Raw genomic sequence first — 25190 nt, 5'->3', positions numbered from 1 at the left:
TTAAATAAAGCAAATTAAAATAAAAGACTTATTCCTACACACTTTCTGCTTTCTAGGCAAACCAACAATTCTAAAAGTAAAAAATATATATATGTTTTTTTTTTAAAAAAAAATTCGGCAGCACTTCGACAGTACTTGGGCACTGATTTTTTCTAAATTAATCAAATAACTTTACACTTGCTATTTTTATTTTATTTTATTTTTTACACTCCCGAGACTCAGAAGCCGGTCAACATGCAAGACCGAGCAAATAAATGCACATAAAACAAATAAGATGCATCAGGATGGTCATTTTCATTTTTGGTGCACCTGTCCTAGACAGACCCAACCCCTGTGTTGAGCCTCCAAAGTCAGATGCACGTGATGCAAACAAACGTTCCTACTAGGGATCCGACATGTGGTTTTGTTATACTAGGTTCAGAACCTGGGTGTTTGTTCTAGACCTGGCTTACCCGAGCGGACAGCTCGAGCCGAGGGGGGGTAGCGTACCGGGAATACAGAAGCTTCACCGGCTTAGCAACTTGTCCGAACCTCGTTCTAAATTGGGATTTGACACTATACAGAAAAGAAGTCGTACGAAGTACACCCTTCTTCATGATTTAGAAGACTCAGAGAGGAGATGGGTTTCGGCACAGTTTATACACAGTTCACGTAATATCAAAGCGGTAAAAGCAGCATTTAGCACATTAGGCTCAATCATGTAAAAATCAGATAAAACCAAATATAACAATTTATATGAGCTCGAATTTCTAACCCTGAACCACTGGTTCTGGGTTAAGTTCCCCAGCAGAGTCGCCAGAGCTGTCACACCTCCTTTTTCCGGCACCGCGAGGTGCGTAGGGAGTTTTTTCCAATTAAAGGACAGTCGAAACGGGATTGGTTTAATTATTTCAGAGTCGCCACTTGGGAGATTTAGGGTGTCCCAAGTCACCAATTTTAATCCCGAATCGAAGAAAAGAATGACTCTATATTACAGTCTGCGTACCAGAAATCTGGATAAGGAATTCTGTTAACCCGGGAGAAGGTGTTAGGCATTCCCGAGTTCCGTGGTTCTAGCACGGTCGCTCAACTGTTATATTCGGCTTATTTATCTGATTTTTAATACAATTATGAACCATGTGCAAATTTTATCTTTTACCGCTTTATTATTATAATTATTATTTTTTAGGAATGTGAACATCGCTTAAAACATATCTTTGGATTGTGTCACATGAAATGCACCCACAATACGAAACATATTTTATTTGATGTTTTAGGATTTAGATTTGGGTCGCATGAAATGCGCATCCGAGTTTAAGAAGGTAAAATTAATTAAATCGCGCCTAAAGAGTCTAACGTGTTATTATCTTTGGGGAAGGAAGTGAAATTCACTAAACAATCCATCCCAAATTCTAAGTAATTTTTTTTTAATAATTAAATAAATAAATGAGATTGGAGAATCCTATACATTCGTATTATTTACATCTATTTATTTTTAGCGAAATCCTTTAATAATATCCTTTAATGACTACCTTTTTATTATTACTAAGTTTTTTATAAATATAAAATCAATATCTACATTCTTGAAAATGACATATTAAATAGAAGAGAAAAACAAATATTAGCAGAAAGTAATAAAATTATAATCATAGATACAACATGGAATTATCGAAAAGTAAAAAATAAAAATAAAAAACTAATTATCCCATAGTTGGATTAAAATTCAAATTATTAGTAAGACTTAAGCTTATTGAAACTAATTATTTACAAATACTGAAAATTGAAAGAAATAAAAACAAAAACTTGAGTACTAAATCATATTTCTAAAAATTTAAACAATTTAACATTAACTAACTTTGTTTTAATTCATCATGTCCTAATACTTGTTTGCAAATTAATTCATGTTATAACTGAAATTGACTACATGATTCGGATTAACTTATCGTTGACGAAGAACCTTCTGAATATGGAACTTAGTTAATTTTTGCCAAACTGATTCAATAACGCCATTTTTACGTTATTTCTTCTATTTTTTTTATTAAACAGTTTTAATTAATAATCAGGCTTAAATATATTTCCTAATAATCTGGTAAAGGCGTTATTTAATATGTCGCTATAATATGCCTAGTTATGCCGATGACAGTGATTTACAGAATAATAATACATGAATAACCTAAATACAATACAAAAATTAAATTAAACTAAATTAAAAATTTAACACTCCATTCTTCATTTCAGCTTACAAAATGCCAAAATTACAGTTGTGTACCTGATATTGTCAATATAAGAAGAAGAAAGTCAGCAACGTAATACGTAACACAGCAACAGCAACAATAACCAGCAATAACCAGTCAACGAAAATCCCAGTGACAGCTTTGAAAAATTCAAAATAAAATCCAGGAATGCCGAAAATAATGGACAGAAACCAAAGGAAATTTTCAGATTTTTGAAAGGCTAGTTAATCTTCAACCCTTAATTTCTACACCTGTATACCAGAATATTTCTCAGGTGTGTACTACTTTCTCTTCTAATTTTCAAAATTTTTTTTTCTTTGTATGTTTTTTTTTTCTTTTCTTGAGAGTTTCAATGTTTTTTTTTTCGGAATAAATGTTCAGCTTTTTTTTTCAATCTCTTTTTTTCTGTCTGTATTTCTTCTCCCTTTTTATGTTCAAGACTTCACATATATATATCCCATCCCATAAATCAATTAAAATCAATCCCTTTCTCTACCAAACCCATTATCTTCCCACTCATCCCCATTACATTAAATAAATATATCACACCACCCCATTATATTTTGTCCCCCATGCTTTATTTAAAATAATGCAAGATTCCCCTTTAATTTAAATCTTGTCCCCCCTTTATATTAAATAATCATATCACAACCCACCCCATTTCATTTTGTCCCCCATGCTTCAAATAAACAATTTCAAAATGTACAATTCCTAAACTACCCCTTCCAACCTTACTGAAATTACCAAACTACCCCTGATCGTATTACAAATTTACCAAACTACCCATCAGCTATAACACATCATTTAATCAAACATAACCAAAATATAGTCAATATGATCAATTTCTAACAATGTTCAAACAACAATATGAACATGGATGAACATCATAACAACAATATCACATGAACATGATTTTAACAACATTTCAACAACAAATCATATGAACATAAATTGAACAACCAAGAACAACCAAAATTTGATTGAACAATATTTTTGGCAACAACAAACCTATTTTTCGGATTTAAACAACAACAACAATCAAACAAGTATATTTAGATTCTTAAATTCAATAATATTGAACTTAACATCAACTCTAACAACATTACAACAAACAATTCTTATATTAAACTTTAAACAAGATTATGAGAACAATTCAAGCAATAATCATAAATGGTAAACAAGAAATCAAACTATATAAAATTCGGATTCAAGATCATCCAAACAAAGTAGGAACATGAATGAATCTACTTTAACAACAATAACAAACAAGCTTTATTCAACTTCGAATTAAACTTAAACAAAACAAATAAACATATTCAAATTACTAATCTTCAAATAATCAATTAATCTTTTTTAAATTAAATCCAACAAAATTATAACAAATATGCATGATCCAAAAATTAAAACCAAAACATAACTTCACATTAAATCACTGAATTAAAAACGAACTTCAAACAAGATGAAACACGAATTAAATCTATATTAACAACAATCAACGGATTTAAACGATTTAAGCTAACACTTTTCTATATTAAAACTAAATCTTCTCAAACTGAAAAAATAATTTAATTGAATCTTCAATTCAAATCTATCAACAATATAATTAAACTAACCATTTTTATCTAAAAATAAATATGAAAAATGAAACAAACTTATACTAATTTCAAATCTGAAAATATCAAACAAATTATGGATGAAAATAAACTTAGAACAACTAACCGTAAATGACCAATGACGAACATCGAACGAACTCTAAACGAAACCAACGAAACTTGGACATAAACGGACTTGAAGACGACGAAGCAACAAGCATCAGTGAAAGATGAAGAAAACGCAGCAGCGACGAGCAAGCTCGTCCATGGTCAGCCGCGATGGAGCAGCTGCGAAGAAGAAAACGGGCAGCAGTGGCAGCAGCAGCGGCAACACGGCATCGGCAGCAGCAATCCGGCAGCGAAGGCAGCAACACGTCGCGGACAGCCATGGACGACGACATGGTCGACGTCGAAGCTCGTCCATGGCTGTGTTCGTTTGGTCATTTGATTGAAACAGAAGCAGCAGCATCGGCAGCAGCACGATGGAGGGAGTAGCTGCGACAACCGGCGACGAAGAGAAGACGCAGTCGCGACAGCAGCCATGGCAACGAGCGGAGCTGTAGCGGCGACAAGGCATCGACTGCGTAGTTGTCCAGGAACTAAAGCACGGCCATGGCAATCACTGAAGCAGCAGATGTGTCGAGAAAAGGGTGCAGCAACAGTAAAAAAACGACGCGACACGGCGAGAAGGATGAAGTCGCGTTGGTGGTTTTTGAGGTCGTTCATGGTTTCTGAGGTTGTTCATGGGAGGGCAGCTTGGAGACGATATGTGTGTGTGTGCAGTGAGGAGGATGGAAGGGAAGCCATTGATGCTAGGGAGAAACTTGGAGAAGAAGAAGCAAAGGTGGGGGGGCGGATGACTTAGGTCTTTTAGGGTTTTTTCTTTCTCTTTTTTTTTTTTTGTTTTGTTTTTGTTTTGTAAAAATGAAAGACAAATGGGGTTTGAGTCTTTTGGGTTATGGACTGGGTCGACCCAGTTCGAAATGGACTGGGTCGTAGGGAAGATTGGGCCATTTTTTGGGCTTGTGGCTTGAAATTGAAGAAGAGGCCTAATTCCGACTTTCTTTATATTTTTGCTTTCTTTTCTTCTTTTATTTCTCTAAAACTAAATTATAAAAATACTTAAACTATTATTAAGAATTAAATTAAGTTATAAAAGCGCAAATTAACTCCCAATAACAATTAACGCACAATTAAGTATTAATTAAGCATAAAATTGTATATTTGGACATTAAATGCTAAAAATGCAAACGATGCTTATTTTTGTAATTTTTTAAATTTTTGTAAAACAAATTTAATTACTAACAACTATAGAATTAAATCCTACATGCAAAATGCGACATATTTTTGTATTTTTTATTAATTTATCAAATAAACACGCACAGACAAATACAAATAATTATTCAAAATGTCACAAAATATCACAAAATGGCACACCAAGAAAAATCATTTTATTTTTTGAATTTTTTGGGAGTAATTCTCATATAGGGCAAAAATCACGTGCTTACAATACCTTCATAACTTCGAGAATGTGTTAGATGTGCAGACCATATGGTAAACAAGCAACAGAGGAAGATATGTCCCTAATACTTTCAAGCATGTATTGGCGAATCCACACAAACCAATCCAGTCTTTTATATTGACAAGACAGTAAAGGACAAAAACATCTCAAGTGGATAAAGAGCTAAGTGACCCAGTTCTGGGGAGTAAAGTAGTAGCAATCATGTGGGCTAATATACTATGTTCAAACTTTGCGTTCTTGGGGCCAATATCAGTAGGGTTATTAGATAAAAAGGCTTTGTCTTCTTCAAAGGATACTTCAAAATCTTTTGGCCAAGAATTTTGCACAAAAACATCAAACCCACTAAACTTAGTAGAGAAAATCTTTTCAAATTGATAAAAGTCCAGAACAATTCTAGTGCCTAACACCATAGATTCCAAATCATCTTTGTCATTCACAAACAGGTTTGCATAAAACATCCTCACAGGTTCCTAATAAATAGAAAAGATGCTGAAAATCAAATATAGAGGTCACATCATAGTGCAAATTTTCATGAGAGAAAGACTTACAGAGCGTCCATAAGCCATAGATTTTGACTTGTAAGACTCAAACCTTGCTTTTTCACTCGAGCCATAAAAGATCAACTTGTCCTCAGGTCCGAATTCAGTGTTCTCTACCTTTCCTTTCTTCCATGCAAGCTTTTTGGGGGTTTGCTCCAAAGGCCTTTTGCCTGCCTTTTTCTGACTAATAGGAGGATTTTCGGAAGATTCACTACTCTCATTATCCATTTTGAGGAAATATGAGTCAGTGGACGACTCCAAGTCTACCGGTTCTTCAGGGTTGAAGGGTTTTTAAAATCTTTGGTTTCGTCTGGTTGTAGTGGAAGAAGAGGGGTTTCTTTTGGCCATGGTGAGGAGGTTGGTTTGATAAGAATGGAGAGAATAACAAAGACAAAAAGGGTTTTATCGATGCTTTTGGCGGAACAAAAGGTCGTCTTGGTTAAAGGAAAATGTGGGTTCAGAAGGAAATGATGGTTCTGAAGTGACTGATCGGTGGTACTGATGAAGAAACAATTATTACACCTACGCAAAAATTAACTAAGCCATACATACTTAAGGAAATAAAATATTTAGAACACGGTAAAAAGATTTGATTTACAAATTCGGCAAAATGCCCATCTTTTTCCCGAGAAAGCATAATCTTTCTTCCAAAAGTGGTTTTGTAAAAATATCGAAAAGTTGAAAATCAGTACTAATAAATTCTAACACAATATCACCTTTAGCTACATGATCACGAATAAAACAATGCTTAATTTATATATGATTTGCTCTAGAATGATGTATAGAATTTTTTGATAAGCAAATAGCACTGGCATTATCACAAAATATAGGAGTAGAGGTAAGAGATAAATCATAGTCGAGAAGTTAATGCATAATCCACAGAACTTGTGTACAACAGCTTCTGACAGCTAAATATTCTGCTTCATTCGTCGATAGTGCGACACAATTTTGTTTCTTGCTATGACAAGACACAAATGCATTTCCCAAGAGTTGACACATACCACTAGTACTTTTCCTATCAATCTTGCCACCTGCAAAATCTACATCTGAAAAACCTTCCATACCAAGCACGCGGAGCTTGTTTGCGATCATACAAAACTTTAGTCAGCTTGTATACATGATCAGGAAAGGTGACATTTTTGAATCCTGGTAGTTGCTTTACATATACTTCTTTAGAGATATAGTCATTTAGGAAATCACTTTTAACGTCCATTTGAAACAGCTTGAAACCTTTGTGAGCAACAAAATCAAGTAATATTCGAAAGGATTCAAGTCTTGCTACAGGAGCAAAGGTTTCATCATAGTCTATTCCTTCTCACTGAGAGTATCCTTGAGCAACCAATCTTGCTTTATTTCGAAATGGCTGGCCAAATTCAATCAATTTGTTTCTGAATACACCCATTTAGTTCGAATGACGGAGCAGTTGAAGGTCTTGGAACCAATTCCCATACTTTGTTTCTTTCAATATGATCTAGTTCCTCTTTCATAACACTTATCCCGTGAGTATCTTTCAGAGCTTCATCCACTTTCTTTGGCTCAAGTTGAGAAATAAGAGCCACATGAGATTTGTTCTTCTGAGATCTTCTAGTAGTGATTCCTTCATGTGGATCTCCTATAATAAATTTGTGAGGATAGCCAGGTTCGCTTTTCCATTCATTTGGAGTGTTTGAGGGCGGATCTCTTTCTATATTAGTCGACTGATCTGTTTGAGATGGTTCGTAAATTTCCACAGACTCTTCAGGTAGTTGAGTTTGATGATCAGCTGATTCACATTGATGATCCTTTCTTGTAATGACATATTTAGGGACAAAAGGAATTTTCTCATCTTCAGGAAGTTTTTCATTCCTTAGGTGAGGGTTAGTATCAACAAAAACAACATGAATTGGTTCTTAAATGCAAGGTGTTCTTTTATTATAAACTTTATATGCTCTACTTGAAGGAAAGTAACCAATAAATATACCTTCATCATTTTTGGGATCGAACTAACCCAAATTATCCTTTCCATTATTGTGAACGAAGCATTTGCACCCAAAAGGGTGAAAATAGCTAATATTGGGTTTCTTACCATTCCATATTTCATACGGTGTCTTTTTTAGGAATGGTCAAATCAGACACCTATTTTGATAATATGATACGCTGTGCTTACCGCCTTTGCCTAGAAATGGTGAAGTAGAGAATTTTCCACAATCATGGTTCTTGTCATATCCTATAGGGTTTTATTTTTACGCTCTACCACTCCATTTTGTTGCGGAGATCTTAGTGAAGAGAAAGTTGTGAGAGATTTCTTGATTGTTGGAAATTTTTTCAAAAGCTCTGCTTTCAAATTCTCCTCCATGATCACTTCTAATAGAAGAGATGTAGTAACCTTTTTCTCGTTGAACCTTCTTACAAAAAACTTCAAAATTCTTCAGAGCATCATCTTTATGACTCAAAAACATAACCTAGGTAAATTTAGAGAAATTATCCACAATGACAAAAGCATATTTTATACCACCTATGCTAGCAGTTCTAGTTGGACCAAATAAATCCATATGCAATAGTTGGAGAGGTTTTGAGGTGGAAACAAAATTTTTAATTTTGAAAGATGGACGAGTTTGTTTTCCTAGTTGACATGCATCAAAAATATGATCCTTTGAAAAATCTAGTTTTGGAAGTCTAATAACGAGATCATGTTTAGAAAGCTTTTGAATAGATGCATGCTGGCATGACCAAGTTTTCTATGCCAGACCCACGGATCATCAACTATAGAAGCAAGACATATTTGATCCCCAAGATTATCTAAGTTGCTAATAGACATTTTTATCTCTATTACTTGAAAGAATGAATTTATCTGATTCATCTTCTATAAACCAGCCATGTTTCTTAAAACGAACCTCGTAGTCATTGCCACATAGTTGACTAATGTTGAACAGATTGTAGCCGAGTTCATCAACCAAGTAGACTTCTTCTATATCACATGTTGAGCTCAGAGGAACTTTTCTGACACCAATTATATTTCATTTGGATTTGTCTCCAAATGTGATTGTTCCTCCGTCTAGTTTGGTGATTGTCTTGAACAATTCTTTATTACCAGTCATATGTCTGGAATACATGTTTTCGGGATACCATTTTCCTTTTCGATTTTTCTTGTGGTGTTCCTGCAAAACAAAATTACTTGTTTCTAGGTACCCAATCCTGAAAGGTTAGAATGCTGAGTGTTAGTTTGATTTGAAGATTTGGGTCGCCAGACCCATCTTCTGTCATCCTTGAACCTGTAGCAATTTGAGGTGTGGCCCTTTTTATCACAATAAAAACAAGACGAGACTATTTGAATTTTCAGAGTCTTTTTCTGCTTTGATTTTGTTCCTACATTGGTTAGTATTATGGCCATTTTTACCACAAAAGGAACATGCATGAAATTTCTTCTGTTTGTGATGAACAGTCTGATTTGATTTGACTGAACTATGACTAGTGAATTTGTTGCAATCCATTCAATTGAAGTAGAAGTTCATTAACCCCTTCCTGTAGCATATCACGCTCAATTTCACAAACTTCTAGCTTTAAGGCCCATTTTTTCTTTTCTATTTGAATCTTTCTGAGTTCATTTAGAACTCTTTCAATACCTGTAAGAGTAATATCAACAAATTCTTGGAGTTCATAACAATTAGGGCAATTTGGGGGACGTACCTCACTAGTTCCCTCGTCTGCCATGAGACCAAATTGATCTGAGTCTTCTTCTTCATTTTCTCCTCTGTTTCCTGAGAACCCAAGCTCTCCTGATTCTTCATTGCTATCATATTCTATGGCCATGAAGCACATATTTGTAATTTCTTCACGATCAGACTCTTCTTCATCACTCTAGGCTCCAAAAGACTTCTTCCTTTGGAGGTTCCTACTCAGCTTCTTCTTTAGTTCTGGACAGTCAGCTTGAATGTGTCCATGTTTACCACATTCGTAACATCTTCCATCATTTTCATTGTTTATATTTCTCTTTCTGAAGTTTGGTTTACCTCTTCTGCTATTTCTGTTTTTCTTCATCATGCTAGTTACAACTTGAGAAGCATGGCTATATTTTCATCCTGTTCTCCTCCTTCATCTTCTTCTTCATCTTCTGGTTCAACCACATTTGCTTTGAAGGCAACTGCTTTCTTATTTTCTTGTTGAATCTATCTATCCAAGTGAGTTTTCTCAAAAGATATTAAATCACCTCTGAGTTCAGCATAGGACAGTTTGTCAAGATCCTGACATTCGAGTGCGATGACCTTTGACTGCCAAATCGTAAGTAGACTTCTAAGAATTTTTCTGACTTGTTCTTCGCTTTTTATTCTTCTACCAAATGATTTGAGATCTCCAAGAATTTTGCTGAACCTAGAGAACATTTCTTCAGCAGATTCTCTGTCCTTTATTTGAAATAGCTCATACTCGCGAACCAAGAGATTTATCCTCGTTTCTTTTACCTTGTTTGTCCCTTCATATGTGACTTCCAATTTGTCCTACATCTCCTTAGTAGTTTCACATCTTGATATCTTTTCATATCCCTCACCACTTATAGCATTGTACAAGAGATATTTTGCTTTGCATTCACAGTTATGACAACAGCTTGCTGATCAATGCAGTCACTTAAATCAAGTGGATCAGTGGATACTATTACTTGACCATTCTCATCTTTCTTTGGGGAAATTAGAAGATTTCCCTTTTTGATCACCCGCTAAACTTTGATGTCATATGACCTGGTGTGTGTTTCCATCCACACTTTCCAATAAGAGAAGTTTTGTCCATTGAAGTATGCTGGTCGAACTTGAGAGGTTCCCTCTTGAAATAGTGCACCAACAACTATATTTGATCCCATGATCTTTTCCTCACTAGCTGTTAAGCAAAGTTTGTGAGCCTTGCTCTGATACCAATTGAAAGTACAATTGGGAGGGGGGGGGTGAATTGTGGTCTATTAAAAATGAGTCGACTAACGATAATTTTAGTTGACTAGATCGAGAGCAGAATGTAAAATAACAGTAAAATGAAAGAGAATGACACACATCGATTTTATACTGGTTCGGTACCAGTGTGATACTTACATCTAGTTTCTCTTGAGTCACAAGGGTTCCCTTTAGATCTTGAAAATATTACAGCAAGGATGGTTTTGATTTGTTCGCCATCAACGAAGTACAGCAACAATGAATCTCTAATAGTGACACAACTCTCTTTTGTGTTCTAACTCTTCCTAACTTTTGAGACACTTGTGAACTAAGGATTACAATGTTTAGGCTAAGAAGTAGAGAGACTTAGAAAATAATGTGTGTAGTTGCGCAAGTCTTCCATTTGATCTTAGCAAACTTCTTATAGGAGAGAAAAGAGTCGTTGAGCTTTGACCAAAATAGAGGCACGAGATCTTTAGAAGGATTTGACCCACGGGGTGCCTCTTCGAATCCTGCTCTTTAGAAGGGCCGGATTCGATCGTCACTTTCCTTGTCACAACTTTCATTCACCAGACAATCAAGCCTTTGATTGAGCTTAATTAAGGATACTGAATATTTGCTGGCAATAGCTCCTTCATTTGTAATTTGATTTCCTTGATTGAGGCCGAATATATCTGCAGGTTTTTTATTCCTTCTTCAGGTCCATTGATTTAGCAATCACATCTTTGGATAGCTTCTCATTGGTTTTCTTTCCTTTTGATGATTCCTGCAAAACAAAGAAGTGAACATTGTCATCATTGAAACCTTGGAAACACTTTTAGTTGCTAAAACACGCTATCTTACACCCCTCTGACCCTGCGTATTGCTCAATCACGCTGATATTAGTATCCACATTAGATAAAATATGCCACATCAGAAAAGAAATGCCACATATTTTTTTTTAAATTTTTAAAGGCAAAATGGCCACCATTTTCACCTTCTTCACCCTCCGACACAATTGTAATATTTAGTCACCTTCCCCGTTAAAACGTCACCACCGAACCACAATAGAGATACTAGCAAACATCAAAGCTTGTTTTTTTCTTACCTCTATCTCATGTAAACAAAGAATAAAAAGAAGGATTTGTGAATATTCACCAGAAATTTTCGAGAGATTGAAAGTGGGAGAGGAAACAATTGAAGTTGCATTTACTTCAAAATCCAATAATTTTTACAAACCAAGCAATTGATTTGAGCACCCACACACCATTACAAATTAGATTCGGGCACTCCATATCTTTCTTCCTTGTTTATGCTCTTCGTATCCACACCCCCTTTGGTATTCTTCACCTGATTTGACTTGAACTGCTAGGGGATTTTTTTGTATTTTTTTGTTTTCTACTTAGAAGGGTGATGCAAAAGAAATAATTGTGGTGGTCATCGGTGGTCTCCGTCGCCGGTGATGGCAAATTTTTCCAGTGTGTTCTTTGCCATTGATGATTCGGAAGTTTCAACACTAGCCAGCGATGATTTTTCGAGAGGCTCCGATGAAATTCCTATTCTTCTTGATGTTGTTGGATGAAGTTCCTGTTGCGAACCATGGGTTCTTAGCTGACCTTGTCTGTTGATTCATCTTTTGTTGCCCTTTAATTATGATGAAAAGAAAAGCTATGGCAGCAAGAAGAGGAGAACCATGGGTTCTCCGCTTTTTTGTGTTTTCCTTTTTATTTTTTTCTCTTATTTTAGTCATTTTCTATGGAATCTTTGTAATCACGCTTTTTTGTGCGTGCGTACCAAACATTTTATCCACCTCAACCTTACCTATGTCTAGGGGTGGCAAATGAGCGGGTTGGGCTGAATTTGGGCGGGTCAAGATGGGTTAGGTCAATAAATGGGTCATTGCCCAACCCAGCCCAAAGTGTACTTGTGCTAAGATGGGTGGGTCATAACCCAACCCGCCCAACTTGACCCATGTTTTAGAACTATGCTAATCTTGCATAAAAAAGCTTTTTACCTTAAAATGTTAAGTCGAAATTTTTTTGGGGGTGGGGGTGGTGGGTGAGTGGGTGGTGCAGGAAAAAAAATAGAAAATTGAAAATACAAAAAAAAAAAAAAATTTTTATTTTAGGGGAGGGGGTTGGGTGGGTGGTGCAAAAAACAAAACAGACAATTGAAAATAAAAAAAAAGTAATTTTTTTTTGAAGGGTGGTGGGGGTTAGTGGTGCAGGAAAAAAAATAGAAAACTGAAAATACAAAAAAAAAAGTAAAAAATTTCTTTTTGAAGGGAGGGGGTTTTGCGGGAGGGAGAAGGGGGACATAGTGAGTGGATGGTGCAGAAAAACAAAAGAATATAGAATTAAAAATACAAAAAAAAAAGTGAAATTGGGGCAACTAAATAAATTTCTATATAAGTTGGGTTGAGATACCTTTTGTTTTGGGTGAGTTTCATGGGTTTTATTTGGGTTGCTTAATGGGTCAGAATGAGCTATAAAATATAATTAGTTAACTTGGGCTTAATCCAAATTAACCCATGAGCTAAAATGTTTTTAGCCCAACCCATTAATCTCTGGGCGGGTTGGGCGAGTTAGATGAGTTTGGGCTCAAATTGTCACCCCTACCTACCTATGCAACATAAGCTAGGTCAACCGTCACAAGGGTGTAAGAAAGTGTGTTTTAGCAACTATAAGTGTTTAGATGAAATTCTTAGGAGTGCAAGGACCGGAATAACAAAGCGGAACAAGTACAATGTCTCCTCGACTATTTTGCCATTTAAAAATAAAAAATCTTCATTCCACATGGCAACCAGTAATTTGCTATAACCATATCCGACTGGTCCCACATCCGATTTCGAAAATCCACGTGTCTGGCTCAGAAAAAACACAAACTAAAACAAGTTCCTCATTGAGTCCCTTCGGAATGCCAAAATCAGATGGCCACTTACGTCATCGCCGGCGGCGGTGCCACCACCACTGCTTTCATCAGAAATCCTCGCCGTAGCTCCTCTTCAGCTGCTCCGTTAAGTTCTCAGCTAGCACTTAACTTTTTTCAAAATCGCTCTAACTGTCGCCGGAAGTCGAAAAGTTTTTCGCCAATTTATGCTTCCGTTTCCGCTTCGCCGGCGCCGGTAACTAAGCCTGATGACCTCGTCGACTCCATTCTTTCCAAGGTACATTTACTTGAATTTATTTGCAGAGACATATTTCGAAGAAAATTGGAAAAATGAAGAAATAATGAAAAGTTTTCAGCTTTTGCAAAAACTGAAAAGCATGATCGTTTGTTCTTTATGCCAAATGGAGTAGCTTTTCTTATTCTTTATTTTTTTTATTATGTTGTTTTAAGTGCGTTTCACTTAGGATAATTGATTTCAGCAAATGATAGCCTGTTTCCGGTAATTCTAATTTTATAAATTTGGATATTAATGAGAAACTGTAATCAGTTTGTTACATTTGATTTGGGTTCGGCCGAAATCAGTAGCTTTGTTCTAAATCTTGCATTTGTCTTAAGAAATCTATTGAATATGTACGAATTATTAGTTTAGTAGAAAGACTAGAATCCCGAATCCATAAGTTTCAAATCATGGCTCCGCCTCTGGTCAGGTAGCCAAGTGTACTAAGGTTCAGCATAACCTTGGCCTATCTTGGCACTTTGTCGTGCACTTTGGTAAAGAACTTATACTCTATACTTCAAAAGGAAGCCAAAAGAAAAAAGATAAAAAGCAAAATAAAACCTCTACATGTGCATTTCTTAGGCTCGTGTACTTTAACACAAGTGCTAAGTTTTGAGCCTCAAATAGTTTGGTAAAATTGGCAAGTGTCCTTATAGATTATAAATTGCTTGCCAAATTTTTTGCGTAGATCATGACAAACACTCTTAAGAGACTAACTGAATTGCTGCTTCATAAAGTGGTGAAACCAACATCTCAAGTTAAGAGGAAAACACTAGATCATACTTACCCGACCACAGGGAAATGCCTTATGTAGAAGCAGTTCGTCAACTGAATAATTGCATTCTGAGTACTTCTGTTTTGGAAGTCTTAGTAACATCAACTGAGCATCATCACTTAACCAGGTTATGCAAACAGATCGAGGGGTTTCCCTGACAAGGGATGAGCACAAAAGAGTAGCTGAAGTGGCTCAAGAATTGCAACGTTTCTGTGTGGATGAACCTGTGAAATGCCCTCTAATATTCGGAGGTAAACTTTAGTGTTATTTTTTAGTAGAAACAGAGTTCCATTAAACTCTGTATGTGCCCTTGCAGATTAATATCTCTGTGATCTTTTTCCTATTTCCCCTCTTTGGACATATATTAGTTATCAGAAGTAATTTTCTTTGTTAACCTAGTATGTCTGGCCTAGTTATTTTTCCTCATAAGTACAGTATCCCTATTTCTTGTTAATCATCGAGTGCGCCATTCTTCTGAACAAGTTCCTGCCAATTCCTTCTGTTTGGTTTAGAGCAATTTGTGCATGCAAATTAACATACTCAGCAGATGATCTAGATTTTTCACTTAATAAGTCTGCAGAATATGATCACTTACGAAATACTGTGTTATAATGCATGATTTTGTATACCATAGAACAAAATGCACCAAAATAGTGAATAACCTCTGCAGTTATATGTTCACTAACTTGAAAACATCGGCAATCTAGCACCAGTTAGGGCAGTTGGATGATCATGTTGCCTATTTACACACAGCATCAAATGTTTTGTTTGATAAGTAAAATAACTTCTTTTTTAAAATTTGGACACCCCTTGTGTGATTATCATGTTTTTCGATCACAGAGAAGGCCTGAGATGATTATTAGAATGGTGATTCAAGAGGTGTATGCAAGAGGTCTCATGAGAAGTAAGATGCAGAAGGAATTAGATAGGCTCAATTTCAATTTCCAACCCATGAATTTAGATACTATGGTCGGGAGGTTCGATAGATAGTTTTGCTGCTCTACGTTTGGTGCTTTATGGCCAAACTGCAGATTACTGGTTTTTTTTAGCTGTATATATTCCTGCTTTGGTAATGAAGTCGTTATTTACCAAAAAAATAATGAGTTTGTGTGTGTATATGCGCGCTTGCGCTTGTGTGCATGCTCTTTTTGCACTGCACTATAAGTTGTTCTGCTGACAAAAGATGTTAGTTACTTCTCTGGTTTCCTGAAGTGCAATTCTAGCAGTTTTGTGCATAAATGCCGTAGTTATTTTAACCATGTCTTATAGCAAATCAGCTTCTAAACTGCAATTAATAATGAATTCCTTGCAGAATGGGATGTAGTGTACTGCTCAAATCCCACTTCACCTGGGGGTGGCTATCGGAGTGCATTTGGTCGCCTTTTCTTCAAAACAAACGAAATGATTCAGGTTGTTGAAGCCCCTGACATTGTCAAGAATAGAGTGTCCTTTTCACTTTTTGGTTTCCTTGATGGGGAAGTTTCCTTAAAAGGTACGAAAACATATCCTATCTTTCAAATTTATATCTTCTTAAAAGTTCTTTTCTCCTTTATAGGGGAGTAGAAATGTTGGTGTGCATATATGGTAAGTGTGACTTGCTGCATTTGTGACTTGCTGAATCAAATGCCAAATATAACAACGTGGACGCTCAGACTCAGTTGATGCATAATTGCAAGTAATTTGCATATTTTCTAAGAAATATACAGACATCTCACTGTTTCTGGCTTCTAAGTTATTTGTCCTTTTTGTTCTCAATCTGTTATATGAAGCCTCTAAATAAGAATGTTGTAAATAGGCACTTAAGAGTGTGGCCTAGTGGTCAATAAAGTGGGTTGAGAACCATACGGTCTCAGGTTCAAATCCAGCGGAGGCAAAAAATACTAGGTAATTTCTTTCCATCCGTCCAAGCTTTCATGGACAGAGTTACCTGGTACTTGTTGCTGGTGGGAGATAGCAGATGTCTTGTAGAATTAATTGAGGTAACCCAACACCACGGTTATCCCCAAAAAAATATGAAAGCTATGGGATCAGTGAAGTACCTTCTTCCCACTGGCACTCAAAATGTTTCTACCAGCAATTTCATCTGTTTGCCATTTCCTGCATTACACCACATGGCCCTAATCTAGTCAACCAATCAATCGATCTAACAAGCCTTAATAGCAAACTACTTGAAGGTGACTATATGAATCCTCTATATCCATCCCGATCCATTTTATTTCAAGACATACATAATACTTAGTCTTTCTAAGGCAAACTATGGGTTCTCTAAATCTCAGACTTGTTCGTACACTAGCACTGATTCTTTAAGCAAACCAAAAATAAAATTGAAAGAAGAATCAGTGCAAATAAACAACTAAACCTTAGTACCAACTAGTTGGCATCGCCTAAGTGAATCATTTGCTTCTATTATGTTCTACTTTTAGTTATATATGCAATTTGCTTTCTCTTAGTCTCATGAACAAACGGGGCCTATTTTCTGTGGTAGGTAGCAAAGTAGTGATAATCAATTGCTACCATAACAATTTCTTTGATTTAGTATCAATATAGAAAGGTACTAGCTTATGATATGTAATTTAATTCATGCCCAAGACAGAATTCGATACCTCAGGTCATGGTCTAGACTAGTTCATGATGTGTGTCCAGTTCTTTTACCATTCTAATCTGGGATTTTTCTAACTATCAGCTGTGTCATGCAGGAAAATTGAACGTCCTAGATGAAAAATGGATACAAGTTGTTTTTGAGCCACCTGAACTCAAGGTAGGGGCACTAGATTTCCAGTATGGTGGCGAGAGTGAAGTTAAATTAGAGATCACATACATTGACGAGAAGATCAGGTTGGGAAAGGGCTCCAGAGGTTCCTTGTTTGTGTTTCAAAGACGCAAACCTTGAAAAGGAAGTCGTTTAAGCTACTCTTCCATATACACTATACGCCTGATTCTATGTACAAACATATCGTTGAAAGTGAAAGCCTAATTAAGCATTGTTTAGAGAGAACCCATCGCGTTATTCTGGATGTGTAATGTAAAATATTGTCAATACTTTCAGCCATGGAATCAACTTGACCAAAATCAAAAGATGTACTCACCCCAGTAAAATTGCTTACCTCTGATTCAATTTTGCCAGATATTGTTCGTTACTTGTCAGTTCTTAGCTACAGAAGAATGAGTTTCATGTAGATTTTTTGTTATGCAATTTTGTTTTGATAAAAGCTTGAACAAGAACCATTGAAGCTAATAACTCCACTTTGTAATCTAAAAAGTCACTGGTTTACAAACAAGTTAAAAAGGGAACTAGTCATTAATTGTATTATACTTTCATATCCTTGTAGTTTTAAAATCACCCCTCTATCATTCCAAAACAAAAATTCGCATGTGGTATACAGTGGAATAAGCAGAACTTTCACAAGGAGATTCAAAAAGTACAATACACGAAAAAGCTAAAGGATTCAACATCTAATATATGTACATGGGAAAAAATTGATCTTATATACACTATAATTTTCAGGCGAAGGGAGTTCGACTGAACCCTCTTCCGCCCACCTAGCTCTGCCCCTGGGCGTATATATGCGCGCAAGTTTTATGTGATAAGAGGGCAAATTAAAAAAAAAAAGAAAAAAAGAAAAAGGCAACCTCAATTATTAGCAATTGTTACTATTTACTAACCTAATTTTATTTTATGCAACCTGACATGTTAAAAGAAATTTAAAACCAAGGTGAGTTCATCCGAAAATCCTCCCTCTTTATGTGGACGATTTGGTAAGAAAATCAGACTTTGGTTGCCTCATAATTGTACGTTGCACAAGCACTTTGAACTATTTTAGATCTTCTTTTAAAATACATATGACATCACTCGTATCTTCACATATAAATAGTTATTACACAAAATTTAAAAGAAAAAAAAAAGATGTTAGCCTTAAACTAATAAGGCGCCTCGCTGGTCATTTTAACATTTCAAGCATGGTCAAAAAATATTTCTTTGAAAATAGTAGCATGAACTTTATCCCCTTTGTGCACTGTCTCCTTGCCTAGAAAGAATGAGAAAATAAGACTTTCTTAGTTAGAGATTCATATATTATATAATACTTACCCAATTACTCTTCTAAAAGTTATTCCAATGCTCTACATTCTTTTTTTTATTTTCTTTGTAGGAATTAGATTCATAACGATAAAAATAATTTTTTTTTCTAGCCACTTCCTAATTGGGTTAAGGGTTCAATGAAACTGTAGCATATTGCCCAAGAAAACTAAACATACGGACAGTCCTTGTTCAAATCCTCAATGCACTTGTTCACATGATGTTCATTTCATGAAGTTTAATGCCATAATATCCTCGGGTCGGTCATCCGCGGTCAAGCTGCAATTAGATATCACCGATAACAACTTCCCCACCCCAGGTACATAGGAGACCGATCCTTGTCTTTAATTAGCCATTATCACTGCTAATTAGTATTATTAAATGTCAATTAGAAAGTATTATATTAACAAAACAATGCAAACTAAACACAACATACTTACACACACAAAATAAGCCGAATGGACCTTAGGCATACACTCGTAAGCGTAAACAAAAACTTAGAGCAAGCTCTAGATTTAAATCACAGAGGGAGATAACATGCAAGACCAAATAAGTCAGAGAAGTAATAAGGGCACGAAAAACAAAAGGTACAAAAACACAAGATAACAATGAAAGTTGGAAAATGCCAGAATCTAAATAAGAATCTGAGATCGAAACATGCAAGAAGAAACGAGTCGCGGTAGAATAAATAGAAAGCCTAGACGTAAATAGAAAACATAAAAAGAAAAAAAAACGTGAAGATTAAAAACAGTTAGAATAAAAAAGAGTAAACTTTAGATTATATGTAGCTCGAAGACTCAAAATTTATTTATATTGTTAAGAGTTAATTAAAATTAATAAGGTGCTAGCCATGTTTTGTATACATTTACTTTGGATCTTATTGTAAAATATTTATTACCAATAAAAATATTAGAATAGTTTAATTCAAAGTTCTAAAATAATTTTACGATAAAACTATATTTATTTGTCCATGTGTTATTGCCTAATTATGTTTTTAGTCCATGTGATATCCACTAAGCAAATTTAACTTTTAATTAACCCATATGAGTGGTTTATAACGGGACTCACAGAGCTAAACAGACAGTTAATTGATATGAAAATTAACTTAATGTCATCATGCGAGGAAATAAATTTTTATTAAGAGAAGGTGAAATAAAGAATAAAATTGACAACTTTTTAGTGGTTTAAAGGAGCATCAATCAAAAATTAATTATATTTTGAAAATATGAAACAAAAAACAAGACTTGTGAAATGGTATTCAACTTTCCTAACGTGATTATAAAAGGAGACAGTGAATTTTTATTAAATTTATCATTTTTAACAACCATTCTGAAATTCTGAAGACTTGGAAAGAGATTTAGTGATTTACTGCGCTCTTAATATCACCATAGAAGAAAATAATAGAATTTTATCAATTATCCTGGTTTTAGGTTTTTTTTCTACGATGCTGGTTTTATTTATTGAAATTCTAATTCGTATAGGGTTCTTGTATGCAGGTATTTTATTCCACAATATAAATAGTATAAACATTTCTGCAAATTTGAATAGAAAAGGAAAATGGTAACCAAACAGTATTTAATACTACAAAACTTATACAAATACCACTTTTGCCTAGGTTAGGTTAGGGTGATATGTAAAACAATTGAAAAGAGACTGCAGTCCATCCATGACACAACCAGTTGGATCACAGAAAACTGGCAATACGACTTCTCTAAGAAGCAAGGCATATCAAAATTAACGACGTATCGAGCCCAGAAACAAGCAGAAATGTCCAGCTACAGCGCAAATCGACTTGATTTCAAGACTTCCATAGATGCAGAAGATGATTAGACAGAAAGAAAAAATGGAGTTTCCAAAGGCTGGTTTATCTTAACCAGGACCAACCTTAGGAATGTCATAATGCTCAGTAAGATTAGCTAGGTACTGATTAAATTCTTGAATTCTATCGCGGTGGGATTTCGTGGCTTCTTTTGCCAGTCGTTTGATATTAATTTTCTCCCAAAGCTCAAGGTATTTCCTCTCTGCTGGTGTGAGATGATCATCATTCTTTGTCCCTTGCTCTTTCCTCCCACTGTCAAGGTAACTCTCATCTATATCGTCCTCAAGTTGGTTTCTGGTCAATTCGTTGTTTCCACCTGCCATCCACAAATAAGTTTTACAACAACATACGGAATTAGAGCCAAGTCAAATGGGCATAACATTCAAATACAGATGAATTAGATATTATAGTACTGCTGAACACTAAAGACGACATGCAATTGATGTTGTAACATGATCTTAAAGGATACCAAGAAGACTCCAATTTTGGCATGCAAGAAAGAGTAATACACACCATGTTTCCTCACCCCTCTTAGCAACCTACTATCAAATGTATGGTTTGGAGAAAGTATCCTTTCTTCAATTATATCGTTAGTCAATCCTCCAAAACAAAATGAGACATGAAGAAAATCACAATTGCCTCCACAGATGAGCTATCTGCCCCTCCTACCTACAATGAACAATCATAACGATGCAAGTCCTGACACTCGTACAACCCCCCCCCCCCCCCCACAAAAACAAAAGAAAAACCCCCACGAAAAGAAAAAAGTAAAATAGCTCCCATCACTACACAAGCCTATAAGAAAAGGAAATGCGAAACACGAAAAAGAGCTCATGGAAAGGGCATTTAACAAACCATCATCAACGCCAATTTAGATCTGCCAAATCCCAAAGAAGGTGGCATTGATGCTAGTTCATGAGACAACTCAAGGTGGCCCCATTAAAACGATTCACCAAATGTGGAAAGAATAACAAGAGACCATTGAGACATCTCAGATTTTGGTCAATATCTCCCTACAACCCCATATACCAGAATCAACAATTAACAGTTTGTTAGCCCTACCAACTAACTGAGCACAACTCATGCATTACTAGCTATTCAATGATTATAATTACGTTTCCACATCTATGAACCCTGAGATTTGTAATTACCAGTTTACCACTACCCTCACATCAGCTAAACATTTAGCATCATAGTTCATATGCCAGAAGATCTAGGGTCAATAATCAGACTGTAGATGCTTATGCTTTATCAAGATGAACTACAAGCAAGCTGGAGAAAAGAAAAGAGTAATGCACCAGATCAGAAGGGCAGAACAACATCTGATCAGTTTGATGTTATTCTATACATGTAGATGGTGGTATCTGATACAGATCTATTCTTTGCTTTCCTTCTTCATCTTCTTTTGTATCATCTTTGCTGAAACAATAAGAAATAGCTGCTGATCTCGAATAAAATTATAGGTCTTATGCTAGGGCCGTTACCCTTGCTAAAACCCACTACACTTTACATAACAAGGTTATGAAACTTCTATTGACACTACAAAATATGAGATTGACAATGCAGACGCATAAGATCTAGCAAACTTAGTGAGCCATGTATTTAACTTTTACAAGGACGGGTATGAAACACATGATGAAATGATGAGACTTATTTCCCAATGTAATAGATCTCTACCACATGTTCTTCTCACATAAGCGAGAACCATACAGGATTGACTATTCAGTATAGGTTGTTAAGTTTTTTCTTTTTTCTTTTTGATAAAGTCAGTATAATTTGTTAAATCGCATTACATAATTTTGCCGATGAAGTAGGTTGAATACTATGCCAGTATAGATACACAGCAATAAGAACTGCACTTGAATATTAAACCAAATATTATCTTAAGAAATGCTCAAGGCTAGCTTGCTCTTAGGATACCTTTTTAACAAACTCAAGACACACAGAAAAGAACAAAAAACATAATCCAGTATGTAAGGCATGATGAAACAACCAATTCTTAATTGACCATGATAACAGAGAAAAGATATGATCTCCAATGAGCAAATGAATGATGCCTCAAACCTTTTAGTTGGTCATTACCTGTCACTTGAGTCACAAGATCATACTGATGCTTGTGCTTCTTTTTCTTTTTTATCCCACTAGATTTCACACCTAGAGCTTTGCCCTTTAGTCTTAACCTTCCAGCAACAACATTTTCATAAGCCGACATCTCACCTGACAGAAGAAGTTCAAATAAATCTCAGGACTTAAACTGGAAGACTAGCAAATGTGCAACTATTTCACCACCCCTCCTCCCTCCTGGTTTATAATAGAGCATAAAGCATGTTCTTTAATTTTTTAATCTATCATTCACATTTCCTTCTCCTAAAACTGATTTGAGATTGAAGCCTGGGAGTTGATTGATTCCCTCCCCTGCCTTTTCCCTCCGACCCCTGAGTGATAGATACAATAATAAATAAAGACAGTGCCTGGTTATTTCCAAGGCCAAAGCATATCCTACGACATTAGTCAAGATGAACTCTTTCACAATGAATACCAAAAGCAAGCATTCATTACCAGGATTGACAGCATATTAGGATTTATATGTTAAGCAGTTAGTACGTCAACTGAAATCGATATCACAGGTTGAGTTTTACCAGTTGGCTTCCTTCCTTACATGGTGCCCAAGTATCGCAGTTGTATAACTGCCGCAGTTTTAAAGTTAAGAGCCTATGCATACACAGCATCTTGATGTTAAGGTATAGAGCTAAGTCTCTTGTATTATTTTGAAATGGCAAGTAATTCCATTGCCGACAGACCTTTTCTTTTTTCGCAAGTGTCGTAACGAGATGACAAGCAACCTTGACAAGACATGAATAAAGTTTGCTCTATACTTCTCCTTTATCGTTCAGGCTTTTGTAGGGTATATAGAAGAAGTGATGCTCCTTGGAGCCAAAGACAGATTTAAGATTTAAGTGCTATGGGTTCAACAAGTTTTTTTAGCATTGAAACCTCTTAAATTATGGGTTCAGACCTACTATTTATTGCAATTTAGTGAATATTTTTACGCAAAAATTTATAGTCCACGTGAAATAGTGGGTTCAGATGAACCCGGTGTCCGCTTGGAGCGGTCTTTTCGTTTAAGCATAGCTATTATTCGGTTAGAGTGTAGTACATGGCGGTTTTAGAAGGGAATTTCTTCATCTTTTACTTGACCACACAGTTTTTGTTGTTTTTTTTAATTATTAAAAACACAGTTTCTTCTAATGGAAGCGTTTAACCCAGATATGAATTGGTGAACAACATAGATGCCTTATTTCAGTGAGAACTTTAAAGGTTATCCTTTGAATGGAGAATATCTAAACCTCATTATTGTCCTCACTTCCACCTATTGCTTGATTTAAATTACATTTATCTTTTAATCTAAAATGCTCCACAACCCGCCCACCCAAAAAAAAAAAAGAATCACATTCACGTTACAACATATATCTCATCAAATTCAAAAAAAAAATTGCAGGCACACCATAATTAAAAATCTCAACAGCAAATAACAAGTAAAAATTAATGCTTTTTGGATCGCTAGATTTTCATTTTCAAAAAAAAAAAATTGGGTAGGGGGGAGGGGGTTTGAAGCGTACCTGATTGAGGGTGAAGAGAGATGAGACAACAACTGCTATTTGGAACGGAGTCTCCATTTTAGAGAGGATCTGTTTATTTTCTCGAAGCTTCTGGGCTTCAGTGGAATAGAAGGAAAACAAAAGAAAAGGTATAATATTATAATATATATATATATATATATATATATATATATATATATATATATATTAAAGCAAGAAAGTTACCATATATAATTGACATTATGGTTAAGCCAAGTGACAAGCTGATAAATATCAATATTATATGGTAATTTTATTCTATATTTGACTATTTTAGTTAAATACAAATATTATATATATATATATATGAATTAAAAGATAATTTTGAATTTATAGATAAAGTTCTAAAATTAAATTTAAATTAAAAATAAACTTTATCTTTTTTTATCATGTTATCATATGTGTCACACCTCTTCTTTACACAACATTCCGGAGGAGGGCGTAGGGTAAAGAGAGTTTTTCCGATTAAAGAACAATCGAAACGGGATTCTTTATTAATTTCAGAGTCGCCACCTGGGAATTTTATGGCGTCCTAAGTCACCTGTTTTAATCCCGAATCGAGGAAAATATGACTTTGTTTGTCATTCTGCGAACCAAAATCCGAGTAAGGAATTCTGTTAATCCGGGAGAAGGTGTTAGGCATTCCCGAATTCCCGTGGTTCTAGCACGGTCGCTTAACCATTTTATACTTGGCCTAATTATCTTGATTTACTAAATACATTTTTTTTCTCTTGTTGCATGATTTTGTTACCGCTTTTGGTTAGATTGTTTACAATTATAGACCTACCTTGAAACGAATCACGCGTACGTATATTCGTATTTTTTTTATATAAATGTAAAGAATCGTGTCACGCATACGTGTACACAATAAGATTGATAGTATTTTTTTTTTTTTTATTATATAAAAAAAATGAATTTATGGCAGAAATTGCGCGTGCTTAAAATAAAATTATGAACATTCGTCACTCTTGTATGATTAA

The 25190-nt window shown here is 35.2% G+C and overlaps 2 protein-coding genes across 3 annotated transcripts; one reads left to right on the top strand and one right to left on the bottom strand.

The window, feature by feature from the left end:
- Window positions 1-13639: 13639 nt before the first annotated feature.
- LOC104212358 (probable plastid-lipid-associated protein 8, chloroplastic) lies at window positions 13640-17803 on the top strand. The gene is made up of 4 exons (XM_009761583.2): window positions 13640-13903; window positions 14806-14929; window positions 15991-16170; window positions 17375-17803. Exons 1-4 carry the CDS (start codon window positions 13667-13669, stop codon window positions 17566-17568), a joined length of 735 nt encoding a protein of 244 aa, XP_009759885.1. The 5' UTR covers window positions 13640-13666; the 3' UTR covers window positions 17569-17803.
- Window positions 17804-20395: 2592 nt separating this feature from the next.
- LOC104212359 (uncharacterized) lies at window positions 20396-24304 on the bottom strand. 2 transcript variants are annotated; one of them, XR_011404547.1, is made up of 4 exons: window positions 24193-24304; window positions 22655-22789; window positions 21871-21991; window positions 20461-20888 (listed from the first exon to the last, which is right to left on the bottom strand). XR_011404547.1 is itself a non-coding variant. In XM_009761584.2 (3 exons), the coding sequence occupies exons 2-3, from the start codon at window positions 22782-22784 to the stop codon at window positions 20623-20625; spliced, it is 396 nt and encodes a 131-aa protein (XP_009759886.1). In that variant the 5' UTR covers window positions 22785-22789; window positions 24193-24304; the 3' UTR covers window positions 20396-20622. The 2 variants fall into 2 exon arrangements, 1 of the variants encoding a protein (XP_009759886.1); XM_009761584.2 differs by lacking the exon at window positions 21871-21991 and having other exon boundaries at window positions 20396-20888.
- Between the last annotated feature and the right edge of the window lie 886 nt (window positions 24305-25190).

The sequence above is a fragment of the Nicotiana sylvestris genome, chromosome 12, assembly GCF_000393655.2.
Source record: "Nicotiana sylvestris chromosome 12, ASM39365v2, whole genome shotgun sequence".
Classification (NCBI taxonomy): Eukaryota; Viridiplantae; Streptophyta; class Magnoliopsida; order Solanales; family Solanaceae; genus Nicotiana; species Nicotiana sylvestris.
This window is presented reverse-complemented; position numbering and strand designations above follow the sequence as displayed.

Bases quoted from the DNA above. Each gene is read 5' to 3' on its own strand.
- LOC104212358 (XM_009761583.2), top strand. From the start codon at position 13,667: ATGGCCACTTACGTCATCGCCGGCGGCGGTGCCACCACCACTGCTTTC. The intron at 13,904-14,805 runs GTACATTTACTT...TCACTTAACCAG, and splicing joins TCGACTCCATTCTTTCCAAG to GTTATGCAAACAGATCGAGG. The intron at 14,930-15,990 runs GTAAACTTTAGT...AATTCCTTGCAG, and splicing joins ATGCCCTCTAATATTCGGAG to AATGGGATGTAGTGTACTGC.
- LOC104212359 (XM_009761584.2), bottom strand. From the start codon at position 22,784: ATGTCGGCTTATGAAAATGTTGTTGCTGGAAGGTTAAGACTAAAGGGC. The intron at 20,889-22,654 runs GTAATGACCAAC...TGTGGATGGCAG, and splicing joins TCTTGTGACTCAAGTGACAG to GTGGAAACAACGAATTGACC.